The following is a 24,207-nucleotide window of genomic DNA, read 5'->3' as shown; positions in this document are numbered from 1 at the left end:
CAAGGATGACAGAAACTAGCCAACAGAAACCACCCCCCCTACAAAAAAATGAATTTTTCTAATGTTTCATTTTCCATTGCTTTCTTGGCATTCATGCGAACAAATATGATGGCTGCAGAATCCAAAGAATTCCAAGAAAACAAATTTAGACATCTGTCATTGGGAATGGAAATCATATTTAAATTATAATAAAAACATTTTGGAAAACAAATGCAAAACAAGAAGGAGGACACTTCAACATTTGATTACATTTCCAAACTGGAAGTTTGATAGCTGCGTCAATCTTAAAAAGCATTTTTGTCATCATTAATTGTGAGCATACTGACTCAAACTGAATTAGAATGCTCACGCCCTCAATGTTGACCTCAAACTGAGCTCCAATGTTGAATTCACAAAGACCATCTCTAAACGTATGCTCAGCTTGCATGCCTATCTCAGCTTATCTGCCTCATCTAGTAACTCTCGACTTGATTTAGTCCAATGCTCTCCTACTTGACCTCCCATTCCTTTACCCTCCAGATCATCCAAAGCTGTGTTGCCATATCTTAATGTAGGTTCCTCTGATCCATTATATCTGTCTTCGCTGATCTACTTTGGCTTTCTTAGGATCGAGGCAGTTGAATCTAGAACAACCAATTTTGGGACAAAAGGAAACAAAATGTACAAGACACCAGAGTTAATGGGGTCAAGTTTGTTAGGGCAACTTTGTTGAGTAGGAGGAAATTACAGGGACAGGGAGTGGCATAATAATGGAAAGATTTAAGCATAAGGGTGAGAATTTTAAATTTGAGATGGTAGGGTAAGGAAGCTGACATAGATTAGCGAGGCTGGACTTCATACTGTTCAGTATGACAAAGTGGCTGTTATCTTGTTTTTTCTCTCCTCCTGTTATATACAACCACCAAACAAAAATAATTGAAATTCAAAGTCAATATTGGTGGGACGCAAAGCAGATGGTTGGTGATTAGTGGTCTGTTATACATCTGACCCAGTTATAACTTTCATTTCCAAAGACAGATGCCCACTGCTCTTTATCACAAACTGTTTTGTATTCTTTATTTGTACATATAGGCTATATAAATACCACCATCAGGCACTGAAAAAGTGTACTTAGATAATATTACATATTGAATTTCCCTGTCAATAGCACACTTGCACTTACGAGGACCAAAGGAAATTCACTACAGTGAACAAATGACAGCCTTCACCAGCTGTCTCCTGTCACAGGGGGTAAATGAAGTACCACCAGAATTATAGTTTCTCTTTCGGCTGCTTAACAAGCCTCAGAATAGTAGTTTGTGGCTCTCTGGTTGCATCTCTATGGATAATGTAACCCAGGTATCATTATTTCCATTCCTATTTCATTTTCAGCATCCTCTTGATTGATTGATTGATTTTGTTGTCACGTGTACCAAAATACAGTGAAAAGCTTTTTTTTATGAGCGGTACAGGCAGATCGCAGCAAGTGAAGGATGTACAGATCAAAAAGACTTAGAGGCATACAGGTTATATTGCAGGTTACATTATTTGAGGCTACAGTGCATTCAAAAGTCTGGTAACAGCTGTAAAGAAGCTGTTCCTGAACCTGCCCATGCATGTGTTCAGGCTTCTGTATCTTCTACCTGACGGAAGAGGTTGTAGGAGGTCATTACCAGGGTACGATGGGTCTTTGATGATGTTGGCCGCCTTTCCACAACAGCGAGCCGTGTAAATGGAGTCCATGGATGGAAAGTTGGCTTCCGTGATGGTCTGGGCTTCACACACAACCTTCTGTAATTTCTTACAGCCACGGGCCTAGCAGTTGCCATACCAGACCATTATGCACCCAGACAGCATGCTTTCAGTGGTGCATCTGTAGAAGTTGGTGAGAGATCATATGGACGTGCCAAATTTCCTGAGCCGCCTGAGGAAGAAGAGACGTTGTTGTGCCTTCTTGATTGTTGCTTTTACCTGGGAAGTCCAGGACACGTCATCAGTTATTGTCACTCTGAGGAACTTGATGCTTCTCATTATCTCAACCTCAGTTCTGTAGATGTAGATGGGGGCGTGTTCTCTTCCTTTCTTTCTGAAGTCGATGATGAGTTCTTTGGTTTTGCCAACGTTGAGAGACAGATTGTTTTCATTGTACCACATTACCAAGCCCTCTATCTCCCTTCTGTATTTTGACCTCGTCAGAAATCACATAACACCAGGTTATAGTCCAACAGGTTTATTTGAAAACACAAGCTTTCGGAACCTTGCTTCTTCTTCAAGTGTTAGTGAGAGAGGTATCCGTCCCACTACAGTGGTATCATCAGCGAACTTATAGATGGCATTCGTTCGAAATTTGGCAACACAGTCATTGGTATGCAGGGAGTACAGTAGGGGGCTGGGAGGCTCCAGTGTTGAGTGTTATTGTGGAGGAGGTGCAGATACCTATCCTCACTGATTGTGGCCTATGGGTCAGAAAGCTGCGGATCCCAGTTGCAGAGGGCAGAGCAGAGATCAAGGTCACGCAGTTTTGAGGTCAATCTGGAGGGGATAATGGTGTTGAAGGCAGGGCTGTAGTCAACATAGGTGTCTTTATTGACAAGATGTTCCAGGGATTAATGCAGGGCTAGGGATATGGCATCCTCTGTGGATCCGTTATGTCAGTAGGCAACTTGTAGGGGATCAAGGCAGGCTGGGAGACTGGAGTTGATGTGGGCCATGACCAGCCTCTTGAAGAACTTCATGGTTATAGAAGTTAGAGCTATTGGGCAGTATTCACTAAGGCACACTGCATGTGTTTTCTTGGGTACGGGGATGATGGTGGTCTTCTTGAAGCAGGTGGGGACTTTGGCCTGTAAGAGGGAGAGGGTAAAGATGTCAGTGAATACCTCCACCAGTTGGTCCACACAGGATCTGAGTGCTCGGCCGGGGACACTGTCCAGGCCCCTCGCTTTCCTTGGGTTGACTCCCAGGAAGATTGATCTGACGTCTGAAGCAGTGACAGAGGGAACAGGTGTGTCTGGGGCTGTTGGGGCAGGCGTTGCCACATCAGTGGTATTCTGCTCACACCGAGCATAGAAAGCATTGAGTGTGTCAGGGAGGGATGTGTCATTGTTCACTATCTTACACTGTTTCATTTTGTATCCCATGATGTATTTTAGGCCTTGCCATAGATGGCGGGAGTCTGTTTAGTAGGTCTGGGCCTCTAACTTGGTCTGGTATTGCCTCTTGGCCTCCCTGATGGCTTTGTGTAGCTTATATCTGGATTTTCTGTATTGATCCAAGTTACCTGACTTGAATGATATGTGTCTGGTCTTCAATAGGGAGTGAATTTCCTGGTTCATCCAAGGTTTATGGTTTGGGGAATACTCGGATTGACTTCTTTGGTACACAGTCCTCCATGAGTTTACTAATGAAGTCGGTGATGGTGGTGGCACACTTGAACACGGTCCAGCCCACCAAGTCCAAGCAGTCCCCGAGATGGTCTTCCGCTCTCTCAGACCAGCACGGTACTTCTTTTCGTGAAGGATTCTCCCATTTCAGCTTCAGCTTGTAAGCTGGGAGGAGGAACACAGTGCTTTGGACAAGAAAAAATCTTAAACTTTTGTGAACAAACCACTGGCAACCCTTTTTATATGTTCTGTTGTGGGACAAATATAATGTAAGAGTCACCTGTGGTTTAAAAGACAGCCTTTGTGGACACTCAGAGCTGGCTATGTACCTGACTGATTTCTAGGTAGAATGTCTAGTGTCAGTAGCACATCCGTCCTGGTGAGGAGAAGAGGGAGTGGAGAGAGATAAATAAATCTGCAAAAATAATTCAGCTGATCCACAAGGTATGGCTTCTGTTGGGTAATAAAATTAGCACTGACAGAAACAGTAATGAAATTCGAAGCTAGAATGTTCTACCTGTTAAATTGAAGGAGGACCAATGAGAAGGTAGCTTTGATTTTTTTAAATTGCCAATCACATGTCAGCAGTTGTGAGTGTCTCATACATTTTGTTTGTGTATGAATTTGTAAGGCTTTCTGATTAGAGTTAGATACAGAAAGAATTAAGAAAGATTAATGGTAAATGTTTTATTTATAGCTTTGATGGCATTCATATTTGAACATAAACTTCAAATTGTCAACCACTCGATTCAAGTAAAGCTCTTCTTAAGATCATTTTGCATCAAACTGGCATAGCCAAATCAACCAAATCAATATTTAATGAAAAGAAATCATAATGGGCTCAGTTATTCTGTTGCTACATTTGACATCAAGGCCCCAAGGAAAAAAAGTTCATTCAGGTCCATTGCTGGACTCAGGGTCATGTCATGTGCTTTACCTGTGCCAATTAAACTTTTGGTGGCATTGTAGAAATGATGGGATTCTCAGCCACCAGCTGAAGAACCACCTTTTTTTTCAGGAAAGCCTATCACACTGTTTTACGCAGCCACTTGTTAGGCCAGTGGCAGGCCTACCTTTGGGATCAAGGACTGTAAGGGCAAAAGTCAAAACCAGCAAGAGCTGCTGACCTCTATTGAACAGTAACACTGCAGGGTTTGGTGAGGGAAGAGGATTGGGGGAGTGGAGATTTTCCTTCTGTATTCCATATCTCCACAATGCTGCAACCCTGTGATAAGGAGCAAGTGGCATAGAGGCTTTTCAAAACTGCAGAACGAATTCCAAAGATCCAACATCACTCTCTTCCAACCGATTAAAGAACTTGTATTAAGTTCTCCAGCAACACAATACCTCTGCGAGCTCTGCAGCAGCAAGTAGATAGTCAAAAGCACTGCACTGGAAAATTGATTGCTGATCCCTTTAACTCACAGAAGATATCCTCAGTTGTGCATGTTTAAGGGAGAAGCAAGGTCCAAAATAGAAGGACAGATGTCAAATTAGTGCTACACATTGACTAGCACCACAGTCTACTCACTTTGCATATTTCTGATGCTGAGACAGGAAGCCTGCACCATTGACCTTCACAACATGATGATAAGCACAGTCCACACCAGAAGTAATTAGGAACAGATCACTGGATACTTTGTCTCTCAAACTGGATCCTGTAACTCAGAGATTACCAGCACTACAGAGAATAGTTTTGTGATCCTGATTTTCTACTTCCATAATCACTGAATTATCCACAGTTATAAAACTAATTTGCCTATCCTGACGACAATCAAAGGCCACTTTTTTGTGGATCTAAGTTATCACCAGAATATGAGAGACATTATAATTTATGCCATGGGATGCAGTTGATGGAAGGAAACACGAGCAGTCAGTGGAGCCAGATGGAAGCAGTTGATGGAGGTAGAGATGTCCATCTTTAGTTTGCTCCCCTCAACCTTATACAGTATCACACAGATGAGAGAAAAAGCATTGATTTTATTTTATGCTCAGTTATAGCAGAATCTGAGTGCACATGCCAAATGAGGTCGATGGTGAATTGACCCATTTGCCTTAACTGTTTAACACAGTGTGAATGAGGCAGTCATGGCCACAGACACATTTGCTGGTCATGGGAGGACAGCAGGTTTAGCTGTTTGGTTGTCAGTGAAGACAAAGGTGAGCTCTGTGAGAGCTAACGGAAAAGGGGAAGAACTTAGAAGGGAGACCAGCTTTATAGTCAGGTAAGCATATTCTTTTAAAGTTGCTTTCTTAGCGGCAGCTGTCATCAAGGAAAGCTGGTTAGTCTGTATGTAGACCATTAACCCTAATTGCAGCACTCCCCAACAGTGAAATCAATTCAGTTTATAAAACATACTTTGGGATATTCAGGGTACTTATTGGCTACTGGAGACTATTGCCAGGGATTTGTCATCAAGGTGTGATCCTAAATGGCATCAAATGTATTTGCAGTGCTATTTAATAAGGGATGTGACCTTTTAACTTGGTTTAGTGTATATGTTTTTATCTAGAAAACAGGCGCAATATGATTTGAGTGTACAACACAGTCGTGTGTTCAATGTAAGGACTTTATTGAGGTGAACTGAAGCTGCCTGCTTACAGAGTGTATCTCTCACAATAGAGGACGCATGACCAAGGCAAACTCTGTCAGGCATTTGTACATAATCATATTTCAATCCCAATATCCCCCTTTTGATTTAAAAAAAATGGCATCCGTTGTCATGTGCATTGTTTGTTACCCAAGTTACCACCTATATACACTATTGTTTTTATGCCTTAGCAGTTCATCATTTCCAACAATCTCAGAATTTGCATTGCACACATAGTCTTTAAGTTATGCTAGTCTCTTAATGGTGCCCATGTGTATTGTTCACCTGGGTGATGTTGTTTCACCAGAGAGTGTTGCTCCTGTGCCATTTGTTGTTGCAAAGATAATCATTGCTATTCTATTACTGTTGCTGGGTTGCTTTGCATCTCTGGATCTGACAGCAGGTATGTGTTCTGTGTATGTGTTACGTTCACCTTTTCCTGATCAGCCGCATGCAGCTGAGGAATAGCTTCTGCCGTTTGGCATTTGTGCTATTTGTGGTCATTTGTATACGATCGAGGTAACAACTGCTCTGTGCAGGTCTCAATTTGCCCCTTGGGCTTACTTTTGTTGAGGTCATTGAATGTTTGTATCATGGCTCGCTCTGTAATATTCAACTCTGGCAATGGTTTAGCAGTCATGTCAAAATAATATTCGGTTTGCTGCCATTTCACCTTGATTTGTTTTCACTCACACCAGTGACGACTTCTGGCTTCAGTAGCTTCTTTTCTACTGGGAGATTAGTTTGTTTGTGGTGGGACATTAATCTTTGGACAGGGCTACATTCCATGCCTTCAGTATGTGTTTGTGAGTATTGCATTGTATATATATCTGTGCAGGATTTGCTCAATTTCTTTACGATTCCTTTGGCAACATTCACTGCCATCTCATTCTTTCCTTTTGACTGGAGTGACATGGAGATGATGTGTGATGTTTAATTTTCCAATTATTTATGAAGTGACTGAATTCTTCTTGTAAACTGAAGGTCATTGTCACTCATAACAATGCCCGAAATGTTATAATGGTTGAAATGTACTTCTAAGCATTTGAAAATTTCTGCAGTAGTCATTGGTCCTTCAGCTTACTTTCAAGGTTTTCACTTTTGGACCACCATGTTGAGATACTTTGCACAGGTCTCTGAGGTTGTGATATTGCACTAAGTGTCAGTATCTATCCGACCAGATGTTCTTCTTCTGCAATCCTTACTCCAACAGTCACAAACCATGTCTCACTTATTGACCTGACTGAACCAATCTGTTATATGATGTATAGCTGAAAGAACTGCAGATGCTGTAAATCAGGAACAAGAACAAAGTTGCTGGAAAAGCTCAGCAGGTCTGGCAGCATCTGTGAAGGAAAAAACAGAGTTAACGTTTTGGGTCCAGTGACCCTTCCTCAGAAATGATGTATAGCGTTCTGTCAGAATCTTCAGCCAGCTTCTCTCTAATGGCCATCTGTATCTGCTTGTTGTGCTTCCTTTCAGCTGAACACATTTGTGCAAAATGATTCAACATTTTTTTGCAATAAGAAGACTGGTTTCTGCATACTGGACATGCCTTCTTCTCTTTTGAATGATGTTTTCCGCAGTTTTTATATCCTGTCATTTGTTCTGTGATTGTCCCAGCCTACAATGCGCATGGCATTATCTGTCAGCATAATGCAAGGCCTGGTTTGTTCTGCCATAAAAAAAGTTCTATCTTTTGATTTACAAGCTCAGAAATTCTGCACAGGCCAGTTGCTCTCTTGATTGTAAGCTTTGTCTTCTTTCAATAGTTGTGCTTTCACTTTTGGATACCTTACTCCTCGTGCAATCCTGTCAGTAATTAGCTCATACTTGAACTGAACAAAAGTGTAGGTTTCTGCAAGCTGAGTTAATGATGTTTTGTAATGATCAATGGACTCTTTCATACATAACATTCAAATTGGGCTTCAAATGTGTCTTCAAAGCTTTTAAAATTTCTGCTGTGTCTTTCTTTTCTGCCCGTCAGGGAGATTTAGGGCGGAATATACTTTGATGAAATCTCTTGTCAACAGTTGTAAAAGTGTAGTGACTTGTACTTGTTCTGGTTTGCTCAACAAATCCGTTGCTATTGCATAGTTCGGCCATTGTTCATGGAAGAATTCCCAGTGCTTCTGCACAACCCCAGTAATTTAAACAAGAGCTGGTAAGGGGAAAAAAGCCATTTTTCTGAAGAAGGGTCTTGACTCGAATGTCAACTTTCTTGCTTCTCTGATGCTGCCTGGCCTGCTGTGTTACTCCGCTCCACACTGTGTTGTCTCTGACTCAGCATCTGCAGTTCTTGCTTTGCCATTTTCTCTTAAGCAGTATTTTCACTGTGTTCTTCCTTTTATCTTTTTCGACTACAGATCATAGCTCTGCAGCTGTGATTTTTATTCCAACTGTTGTAACTCCTCCACTTCTGACACCATGTTTCAAATGTACTACACAACAATGTGTTCAACGCAAGGACTTTAGTAAAGTGAAGATGTCTGCCACAGGGAGAGATCCTTATGGTAGCGGTCACATGACTGTAGAAGACTGGATCGACATTTTGTAACCAAACACGGATATGGATTTTGTGGGTAATTTTACGATGAGACTATCCCTGGTACAGGTTATGTGATAGAAATAAATGTATCTATTTCAGAAACTTCACTGTATTAGAAAAAAAGCAATTTGAAAATTTGAAGATCCCTGGCAGAAAAGAATTGTTTTAACAACAGCTCTAGTATCTAATCTGTTTTCAAAAGAACATTCAAATTGCATTAATGTTGCATCATCACTTTGAAATCCCTGAGAGGGATAGCATTACACACATGCACTAATGAATAAAACAGAAATCTTTATGTGAATAATACTCTTTGGATGGTTTCATGGAACAGATTGGTTTGATACTTTGATCAAAGATGTTGATTCTCATTTCACAAGGCTTTATCTACAACACTGAAGATGATTATCCCATTCAGACCACGACTGCACAAAATAACTGTGGCAGGAATATTCAGTATTGAGTAAGCAGCTTCAACATTGTCCCTTCCCTTATCCTGTCATTAACAATATTTTTTAGTTTGATTTTCAGCCCACATATTAGTAACTATTTATAGTTAACTGTTAAAAGTCTGTTTTGGACAAAAGGGGTCACAATGCACAGTCTGTGGCACCTGTTCCCTTTGAGGCAGGCAATGTAAAATGTTATGATGCCTTTATTTGAACAATTTCACAATGAAGCCCAGCGCATTTTGTTTATTCATTTGTGAGATTGGGTGTTTGCTGGCTGACATGTTTGTGGATGTAGTGCCAAACAAGCAGGCTGCTTTGTCCTGGATGGTGTCAGGCTTCTTAAGTGTTTTTGAGCTGCACCCATCCAGGCAACTGGGGAGTATTCCATCACACTCCTGACCTGTGCCTTGTCAATGACGCACAGTCTTGGGGAATCAGGGAATCAGGAGGTGAGTTACTTGTTGAAGTCTTCCTTGCCTCTGAGCTGCTCTTGTGACCACTGTGTTTATATGGTGAGTCCAGTTGAGTTTCTGGTGATCCATGCTAACAGGTCTCTTGCTGCTCACTATGAGAATCTCACCTCGACATCCAGGACTCAATTGGAAAATGTGACATTTTTTAGTCTTGATGTCACAAAGGCCTCCCTTGATATGCCACCCGATTTTCCCAAATTTCTTGCCATAGCCTACATTGTTCAGGGGTTGGGAAGATTTTGCCCTGACAACAAGCAGAGAGTGAGTTGAATGTTTTTTGCAAAGTTTATAAGCCTATTACAGCATTCTCTACAAGATTCAACAAAACATCCTCCTGTTCTCATCGATCTTGCATCTTCCCAGTCAATCTATTACTGCCTCTTAAAAACTTGTAAAACCATTTGAATACAGTAGAACAATTTATAGCACTTTGATGTTCCTCAGGCTAATAATAAGGAACCGCCCCTTAAGTCTGATATACATTTAATTCCATTAACTGCATAGACCTAGACCATGGGCCTTTTCAGTTTTGATTGATCTTTTGGTCTGCTGACTGTAAAATTTCATGAAGACTTTACTGGATTTGTTGCTGTAGTAAGATGAGGTGTGCACTCATCAACATGAGCATAAGCAAGCTTTATTAAGCGAGCATTAACGTTTAGAATGCATTGTAAGAAAGAATATCATTTAGAACCCTACAGCACAGGCTCAAATGCCACAACTTTACTCCTTAGGCATATATTTAGTCACTATTTCTAAAGTAAAAATAGGGATAACCACATGACGCTACAGCCCCATTGCTCTTTTACATTATCCCTTTAAACTCTCAGTGTATAGTCACAAACATTTAACTCTTTTCGGAGATAGTAGGACCTGCAGATGCTGGAGAATCTGAGATAACAAGGTGTAGAGCTGGATGAACACAGCAGGCCAAGCAACTTTGCTCCCACTTCTCTACACTCCCAGGGTCCACACATTGTGATTGGTGTACAGACACCCATCATGGCATTGACAAGTCACTGCTGCACATGAACCGTGAGGTCTGTGCAGCCAAAGAAAAGGTTAGAGGGAATGCTATATTTCACCCTCTTCCCTTCACCCCCAAAAGTCGAAGCTTTAACCTCTGACTGCATTCTCAGCTCTCTAAGAGGATGTAGTCCCATTGCCAGCATTTGGCCCATATCCCTCTAAACCCTTCCTATTCATATACTCATCCAGATGCCTTTTAAATTTTGAAATTGTAGCAGCCTCTACCACTTCCTGTAGCAGCTCATTCCACACATGCACCACCCGCTGCGTGAAAAAATTGCCCATTAGGTCCCTTTTAAGTCTTTCCCCTCCCACCTTAAACCTATGCCCACTGGATTTGGATTCTCCCAGCCCAAGGAAAAGACCTTGTCTATTTACCCTATCCATGCCCCTCATGATTTTATAAACCTCTTTAAGGTCACCCTTCAGCCTCAGACGCTCCAGGGAAAATATCTCCAGCCTATTCAACCTCTCCCTATAGCTCAAACCCTCCAACCCTAGCAGCATCCTTGTAAATCTTTTCTGAACTCTTTCAAGTTTCACAACATCTTTCCTATATCAGGGAGACCAGAATTGAATGCAATTTTCCAAAAGTAGCCTAACCAATGTCCTGTACAGCTGCAACATGACCTCCCAACTCCTGTACTCAATGTTACTGACCAATAAAGGCAAGCATACCAAATGCCTTCTCCACTATCCTGTCTACCTGGGACTCCACTTTCAAGGAACTATGCACCTGCACTGCAAGGTCTTTTTGTTCAGAAGCATTTCCCAGGACCTTACCATTAACTGTACAAATCCTGTCCTGATTTGCCTTTCCAAAATGCAGCACCTCACACTTATCTAAATTAAACTCCATCTGCCACTCCTCGGCCCATTGGCCCATCTGATCAAGATCCCATTGTATTCGGAGGTATGCTTCTTCGCTGTCCACTACACCTTCAGTTTTGGTGTCATCTGCAAACTTACTAACCATACCGCCTATGTTCACATCCAAATAATTTATATAAATGATGAAAAGCACTGATCCTTGTGGCACACCTCTGGTCACAGGCCTCCAGTCTGAAAAACAACCCTTCACCACCACAGATCTGAAACATTAACTCTGATTTTTCTTTGCAGATGCTGCCAGACCAGCTGAGCTTTTTCAGCAACTTCAGTTTTTGTTCCTCCACCAGTACCCTCTGTCTTCTACCTTTGAGCCAGTTCTATATCCAAGTAGCTAGCTCTCCCTGAATTCTGTGTGATCAAATCTTGCTGACCAGTCTACCATGAAGAACCTTATCGAACACCTTACTGAAGTCCATATAGATTATGTCCATTGCTTTGCCCTCATCAATCCTCTTTGTTACTTCAAAAACCTCACTCAAGTTAGTGAGACACAATTTCCCATGCACAAAGCCATGTTGACTAGCCCAAATCAGTTCTTGCCTTTCCAAATACATGTAAATCCTGTCCCTCAGGATTCCCTCCAACAACTTGCCCGCCACTGATGTCAGGCTCACTGGGCTGTAGTTCCCTGGCTTTTTCTTACCACCTTTCTTAAATAGTGGCACCACGTTAGCCAACCTCACCTGAGGGTATTGATGATACAAATATCTCAGCAAGGGGCCCTGCAATCACTTCCCTAGCTTCCCACAGAGTTCAAGGAGCTCCTGATCAGGTTCCGGTGATTTATCTGCCTTTATGCGTTTAAAGTTGTCCAGTAACAACTCCTCTGTAATATGGACATTTTTCAAAATGTCGCCGTTTAGTTTGCCACATTCTCTATCATCCATATCCTTCTCCATAGTAAACACTGATATAAAATACTAATTTAGTATCTCTGTCATCTCCTGCGGTTCCATGCATAGGCAGCCTTGCTAATCTTCAAGGGGCGCTATTCTTTCCCTAGTTACCCTTTTGTCCTTAATGTATTGGCAGCATCCCTTTGGATTCTCCTATACTGTATTTGCCAAAACTATCTCATGTGCATTGTTTTGCCCTCCTACCGTTTTTATACTCTTTTAGGGATTCCCTCGATCTCTGCTGTCTACACCTGACGTATGCTTCCTTCTTATTCTTGACTAAAGCCTCAATTTTGCTAGTCATCCAGCATTCCCTTCACCCTAACAGGAACATACTGTCTCTGGACTCTCATTATCTCATTTTTGAAGGCTTCCCATTTTCCAGCTGTCCCTTTACCTGCGAACATCCACCCCCAATCAAATTTTGAAAGATCTTGCCTAATACTGTCAAAATTGGCTTTCCTCCAATTTAGAACTTTAACTTTCAGATCCAGTCTATCCTTTTCCATCACTACTTTAAAACTAGAGATAACACAGTGTGGAGCTGGAGGAACACAGCAGGTCTGGCAGCATCAGAGGAGCAGGAAAGTTAATGTTTCAGGTCAGGACCTTTCTTTAGAAATGGGGAGTGGGAAGGGAGCTCAGAAATAAATAGAGAGAGGAGGGGTGGGACTGGGGAAGGTAGGTGGGATGGTGATAGGGGAGTGAGGTAGGCAGTGGTGGGGATTGGTCAGTGAGGTGGGAGAAGCGGATAGGTGGGAGAGAAGATGGACAGGTTGTGTCAGGTCAAGGAGGTGGGGATGAGAGGGAGGGTTGGTCATGGGATCAGGCCAGGGGTGGGCAGATTTTGAAACTGGTAAAATCCACATTTAGGCCATTGGGCTGTAGGCTCCTGAGGTGGAATATGAGGTGCTGGTCCTCCAGTTTCTGGGTGGTGTCATTGTGACACTGGAGGAGGCCCAGGATGGACATTTCATCCAGGGAGTGGGAGAGGGAGTTGAAATGGTTCGTGACTGGAAGGTGTGGTCGTTTGTCGCGAACAGAGTGCAGGTGCTCTACAAAGTGGTCTCTGCTTGGTCTCACCGATGTAGAGGAGGCCACATTGGGAGCAACGGATGCAATAGACCACATTGACATATGTGCAGTTGAACCTCTGTCTGATGTGAAAGGTTTATTTGGTGCCTTGGATGGAGGCAAGAGGGGTAGGTGTAGGGGCAGGTGTAGCACCTCTTGCAGTTGCAGGGAAAGGTGCTGGGGGTGGTGGGGCTAGTGGGGAGTGTGGAGTGGACGAGGGAGTCACGGAGAGAGCGGTCCCTACAGAAGGCAGATAGGGGTGGGGAGGGAAATATATCTTTGGTTGTGGGGTCAGATTGTAGATGGCGGAAGTGGCCGAGAATGATACGTTGGATATGGAGGTTGCTGGGATGATATGTGAGGACAAGGGGGATTCTGTCTTTGTTTTTGTTGGGGGCGGGGGGTGTGAGGCCAGAGGTGCAGGAAATGCAAGAAATGCGGTCGACCACCGTAGCGGTCCTTGAAACAAGAGGATATCTGGAATGTTCAGGAGTGGAACGCCCCCATCTTGGGAGCAGATGCGACGGAGGTGGAAGAATTGGGAGTATGGGATCGCATTCTTGCAGGAAGGTGGATGAGAGCAGGTGTAGTCTAGGTAGCTGTGGGAGTTGGTGGGCTTGAAATAGATGTCAGTTTCGAGGCAGTCATCAGAAATGGAGACAGAGAGGTCCAGGAAGGAGAGAGAGATATCAGAGATGATCCAGGTGAATTTGAGGTTGGGGTGAAAGGTGTTAGTAAAGTTGATGAACTGTTCAAGCTCCTCGCCGATACAGTTATCGATGTAGTGGAGGAAGAGGTGGGGTATAGTGCCAGTGTAGCAGCGGGACAGGGGCTGTTCCACGTATCCTATGAAGAGGCAGGCATAGCTCGGGCCCATGGGGCTTCCCATGGCTACCCCCTTAGTCTGTAAGAAGTGGAAGGAGTTGAAGGAGAAGTTGTTAAGAGTAAGGACGAGTTTGGTTAAGCGGATGTGGGTGTCGGTGGAGGGGGACTGGTTGGGCTTGCGGGAGAGGAAGAAGCGGAGGGCCTTTAGGCCATCCACATGAGGAATGCAAGTGTACAGGGATTGGACGTCCATAGTGAAGAGGAGGTGTCAGGGGCCAGGGAAATGTAAGTGCTGGAGGAGGTGGAGGGCGTGGGTTGTGTCCCGGAAATAGGTGGGGAGTTCCTGGATCGGGATGGCGGGGGTGAAGAAAACAGAGTCAACATTAGTGGAGATAAGTTCAGTGGGGCAAGACCAGGCAGAGACAATGGGTCGGCCGGGGCAGTCGGGTTTATGGATTTTGGGAAGGAAATAGAAACGGGCAGTGCGGGGTTGGGGAATGATGAGGTTGGAGGCTGTGGGTGGGAGGTTATTTGAGGTGATGAGGTTATGGATGGTCTGAGAGATGATATTTTGGTGGTCAGAGGTGGGGTCATGATGGAGAGGGCAGTAGGAGGAGGTGTCAGAGAATTGGCTCCTGGCCTCGGTGATGTAAAGGTCAGTGCGGCATACCACTACTGCGCTGCCCCCTTATCCGTGGGTTTGATAGTGAGGTTAGGGTTGGAGCGGAGAGAGCGGAGGGCTGCACATTACATGGGGGAGAGGTTGGAGTGAGTGAGAGGGTTGGAGAGGTTGAGGCGATCGATGTCTCAATGGCCGTTGAAGATGTAAGAGGTCAAGGGAGGGCAGGAGGCCTTGGGGTGGCGTCCAGGAGGATGGCGTGTGTTGGAGGTGGGAGAAGGGGTCTGTAGAAGGGGTGTTAGACTCCCAGTTAAAGAAATAGGTGCGGAAGCAGAGGCGTCGGAAAAAGAATTCAACATCCAGACGTGTACAGAATTCATTGTTGTGTGGGGGCAGGGGAATGAAGGTGAGTCCTTTCCTGAGGACTGACCATTCGCCCTCAGTGAGGGGGGAGGTCTGGGGGGGATGGTGAAGACCCGGCAGAGCTGGGGTTGGGTGTAGAGCTGGAGCTGTGTCGGAGCTGGGTGTGGGGATGGAGTTAGTGATGTCGTCAGCAACGTCGGTGGTGGGTGGGGTGATGTGGGTGGGACAATATGGGCGGGACGATGTTGGTGGTGGGGGGGGGCGACGTCAGTGGTCCCAGAGTACTCCCCCACTGACATCTCAGTCACCTGCCCAAGAGTAGGTCAAGTTTGGCACCTTCTCTGGTAGGTACATCCCCCTACTGAATCAGAAAATTTCCTCGCACACACTTAACAAATTCCTCTCCATCCAAGCCCTTAACACTATGGCAGTCCCAGTCTATGCTTGGAAAGTTAAAATCCCCTACCATAACCACCGTATTATTCTTACAGATAACTGATATCTCCTTATAAATATGTTTCACGATTTCCTGCTGACTATTGAGGGGTGGGGTCTGTAGTACCATCCCAATAAGGTGATAATCCCTTTCTTATTTCTCAGTTCCACCCAAATATCATCCCTGGATGCATTCCCAGGAATATCCTCCCTAAGTACAGACATAATGTTATCCCTAACCAAAAACACCACTCCCTCTCTTCTCTTGCTCCCCTTCCTATCCTTCCTCTAGCATCTATACCCTGGAAGATTAAACTGCCAGTCCTGTCAATTCCTGAGCCACATCTCTGTAATAGTTGTGATATCCCAGTCCCATAAATGCAGTTTAATTTATCATTCCTACCTCATTCTCTGTTTTGTTCCTGCCTGCCCTGACTGTTTGACTTACTCCCTTTCCCAACTGTATCAGTCACAGACTGATCTCTTTCCTCACTATCTCTGTGAGTGTGCACCCAACCCCAATAGTTTAAATCCTCCTGAGCAGCTCTAGCAAATCTTCCTCACCAGTACATTAGTCCCCTTCCAATTCAGGTGCAATCCGTCCTTAAACAGGTCACTTCCAGCCCAGAAGAGATTCTAATGAACTAAAAATGTGAATCCTTCTGCCCTGCACCAGCCCCTCAGCCACGCATTCATCTGCTTTATCCTCCTATTCCACCCTTCACTAGCTCATGGCACCGGGAGTAATCCAGATATTACGACACGCGAGGACCTCCTTTTTAAATTCCTGCTTAACTTTCTATATTGTCTCCTCGGAATTTTGTCCTTTTCTCATCCTGTTTCATTAGTTCCCTTGTCTACAATGACCTCCTGCTGGCCCCTTACCCATTTGGGAATATCCTATATTCTATGTCCAGGGTTGCCTTGCTGGTGGCAAGTGGACCGTCCCTTTGGCTTAATGTCCAAGGTTTGCAGGTTTGCCAAAGGCATACAGAGTGGAAGGCCTGGCCTTCTCCGGAGTGCCCTGAGAGAAAATGGTAAGCAGCCTTTGTGTGTGGTTCCTCCTCCAGCTGGGTGTCTCTTTATGAGGAAGGGGCACTGGGAGTGTATGTCAGGTTCCCCATCACCTTGTCACTATGCTTTCAGTCCTGGGAGCATATGGCTTGGGTGGAGGGGTGTGTGCCTCTCCTACAACCCGTGAGGCTACTGGACCTGGCTGTCTAAGGCAGCTACCAGACTGTCCAGGGAGGCAGACAGACACTCGCATGACTCACTGCACTGCTGCAGTTACTGGGCAATGAGGCCATTCAGTCCCACGTAGCAAACTGCTACTCCTGTTCCTCCCTGTGCACGTGGACAAGGTCCCTGACTGCTGACGCAGCAAGATCCTCCTGCCTGGGGCTGAGCACGTTCCTGGTCTCTGGCAGACTTGGAGTGTTTCTTTCTCTGTCAGATGCAGAGTTGTGACAGTGACATGCTCATCAGTTTGTGCTTCCACACTTTCTGACACTGACTATCCCAGCCAGCTGTCAATATCAGAGCTGGTGACAGGTGCAGGAGGCAACCTTGCTGATACTTTCTCTGAGGCTTCTGTATGCCCGTTCTTTAGAAGTTATGGAGGTGGCTTCTAGTGAAGCAAAGTTCGTCGACATCCCGCTGGTACCTGTAAGCCACAAGGGAGAGAAGGCATTGTAGTCAATGATGACAAGTGGGGTGTAATGAACGATACTGACAGCGAAGTTAATGTGAGAGTTGCAGTGGAATGAAGACTGCTATTTACTCAGTTGGTGGCTCAGGGATTTCTTGACATCCTTACAGGAGTCGTTCCAGTCTGCTGCAAGAGGCAGGATTCTCTCTTCATCGTGGATGAGGTTGTGATATTGGGCACCTGCCACCATTATGGCCCCTTTCTGCCCCACTGAGAGCTGTCTGTCCCAGAATGGGAGAACGGGAGGAACTGAGGAGCTGAGAATGGGTGGCACGGCTGTTAGTATTGGTGTAAATAGTGGAAAGGATATGAGGTGCTCCAACCAAGTGAGTGGGCACCTGAATGGATATATAGTCATGTGGGAGGCTGTATGAAGTCCAGCTGGCTGATCTAATTACAGTCACATCCCTTGCAGAGAAAAGGGTGGTTTATGGGATGCATTACAACTGAGTCTGGCCTGTACCTTTAAGGCATGGCAAATTAAATGACAAAACAGCATGTGATGCTCTTGTATAAAAGTATCTGCCTCACCTTCAATCTCTCTCTGTGTAATGGAGTCAGTTTTAGTGTCAGTCAGCTATGCAGTAGCATCAATACCAGAGTATATGTGCGTAAATCTGATATGCCCTGTAAATAGTTAGCACTGTTAATAAACATCAAGACATCTGTCTCATCAAGAACCTGAATCTGTGTACTATATGTTATGTGGATTAACAAATGGATTTAACTTTCCATGCTGAAACAGCTGTGATATGGTTTCCTTCTTGGCTGTCTGCTAATCTGACTGGGCTGAGTTTGCCCGAATGGTTCCTTAATGGCATTGATCATGTTCTGTTTCATGGTGCACTTGCCAATGTTGAATTTTCTGAGTGCTTATTTCTTCCCATCCTCAAGTTCTCCGATCTATGATACACCTTTTACTCACTGTGCATAATTAGTTTTGCCCTTGTCACTTGCCAATTTCATCACTGTGGACTTTCTCCTGCACTGTTTTTTAGCTTTTGCCCAGACTTTACTTAGTCTGGTGTTGAGATGGGTGTTGACATCTGTTGTTCGCTGCTTCCTGTTGCAGCTAAGCTTCTCCATGTATTTAAGTCACTTCTGATGTTTAGACAAGCCTATGCTTCACCTGTAACATTGTACAGCTGGTGAGTTTCACTTTGGATGTTCCTTGCTGCTTCTCTCTGGTTCTTTGAGTCCAACATCATTGCCACCATGCATTATGATGGGGTCAATACTCTGCAGAGTGATCTTTAACAATTTTTATTAAACATAACTAATTACATAGCATAACAGAGGAAATCTTTATAAACCCTACAGAATCAAAGTCCCAGTACCATGTGATCAATTTCTAACACCCGCTTCTAACACACAAACTCAATTCTGGTGCCGAGAGTAAAGGTATGGTTAACCCTTTACTGCTCAGATGCCATTTGAATGAACTGCTTCCTAACAATTCCACAGAGAGGCTGCATCACTCCTTCTGTGAGATTTTATTCCACGACCATCCTCTTACATCATTTATGGCCTTCATGGAGCAGTTTTTGGGTAAGCAGCTGTTCATTATTTTCTCTGCATACAAAAGCTAATGGAGAGAAACTCAGTCATTCTGATTTACAAAGGCACCTCCCTTGTAACTTGCTCAAGAAGAAAATACATATATGTTTGAATTGCTTTGTAATCTATCATAAAAACAATAATGCCAGAAATATACAGTGGGAATTTGAGAGGATAGGTCAACATCTTGGCTAGCCATCTTTATCAGAGAACAAATATACAGTCAACTGTATCATTTTTGATTATAGATTTCCATAAGCACTACTGATTTTAAGATCTTGGAAGTAAAATGTTTACATAGATTTAAATCTGTACAAATGCACCTAAGTTCAAAATGAACAAACATCGCTCCACCCACCTATTCAAAGTGAATGACATATGGATGCACTAAGATTTCTTTTTCTGTTGGTCTAGACTGACTTCTACCAGGACCTGGTGTCAGTTAAACAAACTTGACCATGTTCAACCTACCTTCAAGAATTCTAGAAACTGCCTGTTCACCCAGTTTTGAGGGGACAGAGCACAGTACCATATTGTCTTGATGTTGGTCATCAGCATTTAACCAAGAAAGTGATATTGCAAACATTCCTGCTGCTTCATTTAAATGTCTCTGTAAGGCCTTCATATAAAGCTGGCCAAATTTTCAGAAATGCACTAGAAAGCCTGGGGCATTGTGAAAAGAGGAAGGGGGAGGCCCAGTAAAACAGATCCTATCCTCTTTCCTGCTCTTGTAACTATGGAAATTGTTGATAGTCAGGAGTCAACATCAGGTAAATCCACCTTTTAGTTTTTGATGGTTGTAGTTTTGAAGAAACTAAAGGCAAGGATGTCCCATGCATATTTATGTAATGATGAAAGGTTCATAGACCAGGAAACTCAGTTTTGACTTTACCGTCATTAATAATACGTCACCGCAAGATGTCATTTATTTTAAAGGATATAGGAAGCTAGGTATCTCACCCCCGACTCCCAAAGCCTGCTCACTATCTACTAGATACAAATCAGGAGTGTGATGGAATACCCCCTACTTGCCTGGATAAGTGCAGCTGCAACAGCACTCAAGAAGCTTCACACCATCAGGATAAAGCAGACTGCTTAACTGACACAACATTCACTCAATCCATGATCGACACTCAGTCGCAGCAGTGTGTACCACTTACAAGCTCCTTAGACTGTACCTATGAAACCCCATGACCACTACCATATAGAAAGACTAAGGAAGCAGACACGTGGGAACACCATTGTCTGAAAATTCCACTTCAAGCCACTCACTATCCAGGTTTCAATGTCACTGGGTTAAAATCCTGGAACTCCAGCCCTAACAGCATTGTCGTCTGCAGCAGTAAAAGAAGGTACTTCACTACCACCACCTCAGGCAAATAGGGATGGAAAGTAAATACTGACCAGTAACAAAATTAAAATAAAAAAAGACAACAACGCAAAACAACGAACTTCTGAAGAAGAGTCACTGGACCTGAACCATTTACTCTGCTTTCTCTCCACAGATGCTGTGAGACCTCCTGAGTTTCTAAAGCAATTTCTGTGTCCACACTTATTAAACTGGATATTGAGTCCTGAAAGCTGCAGGTTCCCCAAGTGGAAAATGAGATGCTGTTTTTCCACTTTGAGCCTCGTCTCGCTGGAGCACTGCCGTTGGTCCGAGACAGAAATATTGGCCAGGGAACATAATGGTGTGTGGAAGTGACAGGCAACAGGAAGCTCGGGGTCATTTTTGTGGACAGAACGTCGGTGTTCCACAAAGGGGCCACCCAGTCTGCATTTCATACCCCCAGTGTAGAAGAGACCACATTGTGAGCAATGAATACAGTGGACTAAATTGAGTAAAGTGCAGGCAAATTGCTGCTTCACTTGGAAGGTATGTCTGGAACGTTGGGTAGTGAGGAGGGGAGAGGTAAACAGGCACGTGTTGCACCTTCTACAGGGGATTGCATGGAAGGTGCTCTAGAGGTGTAGGGAGATGTTGAGAGTGGAGGAGAGGGTGTCCCAGAGGGAAAGATTGCAGCAAATTGCTGACAAGGGAAGGGAGGGTAATGTGTATCTGGTGATAACATCCCACTGGAGATGACAGAACAAATTGCAAATTGCATCGTATTGCAGCAAAGAAAAAATCCATTCAATCTAACACATCTGTGCCAAAGTTCATCTTCCATATGAGCCTCCTCTCACCCTTATTCACCTAACCTTATCTTAGTATTCTTCTAATACTTTCCTGCTCATGTGTTTATCTAACTGCCCCTTAAATGTATCTATGCCAGTTATTTGAACATTTCCACTTGGGGTAAGAAAGTTTCCCTAAATTCTCTACAGAATTTATTACTTAAATGTCTAATCCCTGCTGAATTTTGGTTTCCATAATGCATTACGAATGTGAAGGAAATTCAGTTGGAACTAGTTTTAGATTAAACCTAATAAACTATGCAATTTGTTACCAGATGTAAGACTGAAGCTGGATAGTACCTATTGGCTTAATAGGTAAATACGATTTATTTCTAACTACACAAGAGATTGATGTATTTATTGACAAGGTAGAATGATGTGGTTGACAAATATTTAAAAAGATACATTGGTGCTTGTAGTCATTTTGTTTAAAAATGGGATTGTGGAGAATTGGTGTTTTAAATAACCTTTCCATGGAATTGCGTGACCTTGGTTCATCAGAATATCTCGGTGAGATTTTGCTCCTGTATAATACAAATTCTATATTGCCAATAACAGACATTATTCTCATTTTGTATACATTTTAGTGGGAGAAAAGATTGGCACAGGTGTAAAGTGTGCTCTTTGACTTCAATTGACACAAAATGCACCCAGCAACCACACAGACATGCAGCACAAGATTAACTCATTTCCTATTTTCTTATTTTAAGCACAAGCCTTTGTGACCTGTTAACTAAGGTGATTTGATAGACCTTATAAAAATATTGATAAACCCTGGCCAATTCCACCATTCGCTTACCAATCTCTGCTTTTACAATGATAAAACATAATATTTGGATAATTACTTGATATTTGTATACAAACAACAAACACAGTCACATACCAGTACCTTAGAATGCACAATCTTTAAAGAAAAGGAATTTTATTGGCAGCTTGCAGCCAATGTTAGAATTGTGTGAAAAAACTGAGATTTTATGTTATAGTTTTCAGCAATGAAGCATTCTTGAATGTTGCTGAAAGATAATCTCGAAATCAAAAAAAATCTTTCAAGATATCTGTAGCATCATTCTATATTTAAGCATTGAGGCTATTTTGCTGAGGCTGATGCCCTTTACAGCTCCTTCCATGTGATTTTGAATTACTGAAAGGTGAGATTTAGTCTGTCATCAATTTCTCCTAGGGCTCTTGAGCATCCGACAGCCTGCTCCTTTGATGGCATGCTCCTGAAAATCTCTTTTTGTTCTTTATCTATTTGAACTGACAGTGATCAGGGCCACAACAGGACAGGCATCTCATGAGAAATCACCTTCCTCCCAGTCTATTGACAGATTCCTCTGTTCTGAATCAAACAGACCTTGTTCCGTCACTTGAATCAAGGGTGGGGAGTAGCCTCCAATTAGACCCCGGGAGCCTTGTAAAATCTGCAACCACTTTTATGTGTCTGTTCAGATTAGTCGAGGTGAGAATATGCCCGTCACCGTTTATGTGTAGCTCCCTGTCTCAATTTTATCATTGCCTCCACAGGTGCGAGAAGTGCGATCGGAGCTTCACACAAGCCACGCAGCTGAGTCGGCACCAGCGGATGCCCAATGAATGCAAGCCAATAACAGAGAGCACAGAATCAATTGAAGTGGATTAACTGATTGACTGGCTGGAATTAAACTGCAAGGAAAGTCATGATTAAATGTCATGGACACTTAAGCAAAACCAAAGATTTCCTCTGAGCAACTTTCAATCAGTCCCAGAAAACCAAAAGCAGTAACAAAATAAGTAAGATGTTTAAAGATATTGATCTTGGCATGGGGAGAGAGAAAAGGCGACCAGAAAAAAAAAGATTATTTATTTATGATTAGAGACACGACTCATTTCAATGGACAAAGTCAAAAATTAGGAGACTTGCATAGATTCTTATGCCCAGAATTTCTAAGAACCTTTTAACTGATATTTAATACCAAAGCTAGAAAGAAATATTAATTAGTGGGTTCAGCAATCCACAGTTGTGACTGAGAATGCACATTGTTTTATTGCACCTTTTTAAGCATGACTTGAGGAACACGGATTCTTTCTCAATTTTTCCAGTGGTAATGTCTACATGGTAACATGAAAAGCAAAACTTTGCATTTTGAATTAAAGAGTCCCAGATTCATTGTAAAATACAAACAGAGGTATGTTCAGTATATTTTCCTTGTCCAATTATGGCTCTCTGCATTGTTCAGTATTCTACACCTTTCAAAAATAAAACAATCTTCCTATTTTACTGATCAGACATTCAAAGTGTAAAACTGCATCAAAGCAACATTTAATGAAAATGTATTGCTGTAGGACAGCTGCCAACCTGTCTGCCAGCAGAACCACTATATCAGAGGCACATATGTAAGTTGGAACAAACATTTGGCCATAAATTGTCTGGCAGAATAATAATTCAGCCTGTGTTTGGTTTATGGGTGAAATGCCTTTTTTGATTACATTATCCTGCATGATTAATTCTCCTAAACACATCTATTACTTTTGAGCACCAAACTTAATGTAAAACTAATGAAAATGTGTCTAACACTTGTTAAATTAGCAATTTGGAACCGGAACATCTAAATTGCAGAGGAAAGACAACACTGAATTCGTAGTATCAAATATGTTCCAAGCAAAAGGGTCTGTCTACACTTTCATGTTGTGTGACTTCCATTACAATGCTGAAATCAACCTAAAGTGAATGAAGTTTGGTCAATGATGTGACTGGTATGAGTCTGCTCCCAGTACTGAAGTCAATGCTTGTGTGTCTGGAAAAAGTGAGCCACACTGGTCATTCTGGTATATCTGTAACTCAAAGAATGCATAATACACTTGGCATGAGAGAAGCTTCATGATTCTGTCACTTCATTCAAATGGCATTGGTGTTCTAGTCCTCCTCTTGCAGCACAAATGCACCTTCGGAAGATATGTCTAGCTATTGAATAATATATTTAGAATGTTGACATGTTCAAAAGTCATCCTCTGCACAGAACAAATATTGTTTATTAATTACATTACTCACCATTTTATTCACACACAAGTTTTCATTGATTTTATTACTACAGTAAGCCACAGAGAAAAATGCAACAAATTACTTATGTATCAATAGGTGTTAAACATCCAGCACATACTCCTAAATATTGCACCTCGCATTTCCATTTACTGCTAGATACAATGAATGACTAATATCAAACACTTAA

General features: G+C 42.9%; 1 protein-coding gene across 1 annotated transcript in view; it reads left to right on the top strand.

Moving 5' to 3' along the window:
• The window catches only part of prdm6 (PR domain containing 6), a 183,434-nt gene extending 159,581 nt beyond the window's left edge, over positions 1–23,853 (top strand). Inside the window, exon 5 of the mRNA XM_048593577.1 lies at positions 22,526–23,853. Coding sequence (XP_048449534.1) covers positions 22,526–22,640 — 115 coding nt within the window. The 3' untranslated portion in view covers positions 22,641–23,853. The remainder of the gene's footprint in view (positions 1–22,525) is intronic.
• The last annotated feature ends 354 nt before the right edge of the window (positions 23,854–24,207 follow it).

This window comes from Rhincodon typus, chromosome 3 (genome assembly GCF_021869965.1).
Source record: "Rhincodon typus isolate 14 chromosome 3, sRhiTyp1.1, whole genome shotgun sequence".
NCBI lineage: Eukaryota > Metazoa > Chordata > Chondrichthyes > Orectolobiformes > Rhincodontidae > Rhincodon > Rhincodon typus.
This window is presented reverse-complemented; position numbering and strand designations above follow the sequence as displayed.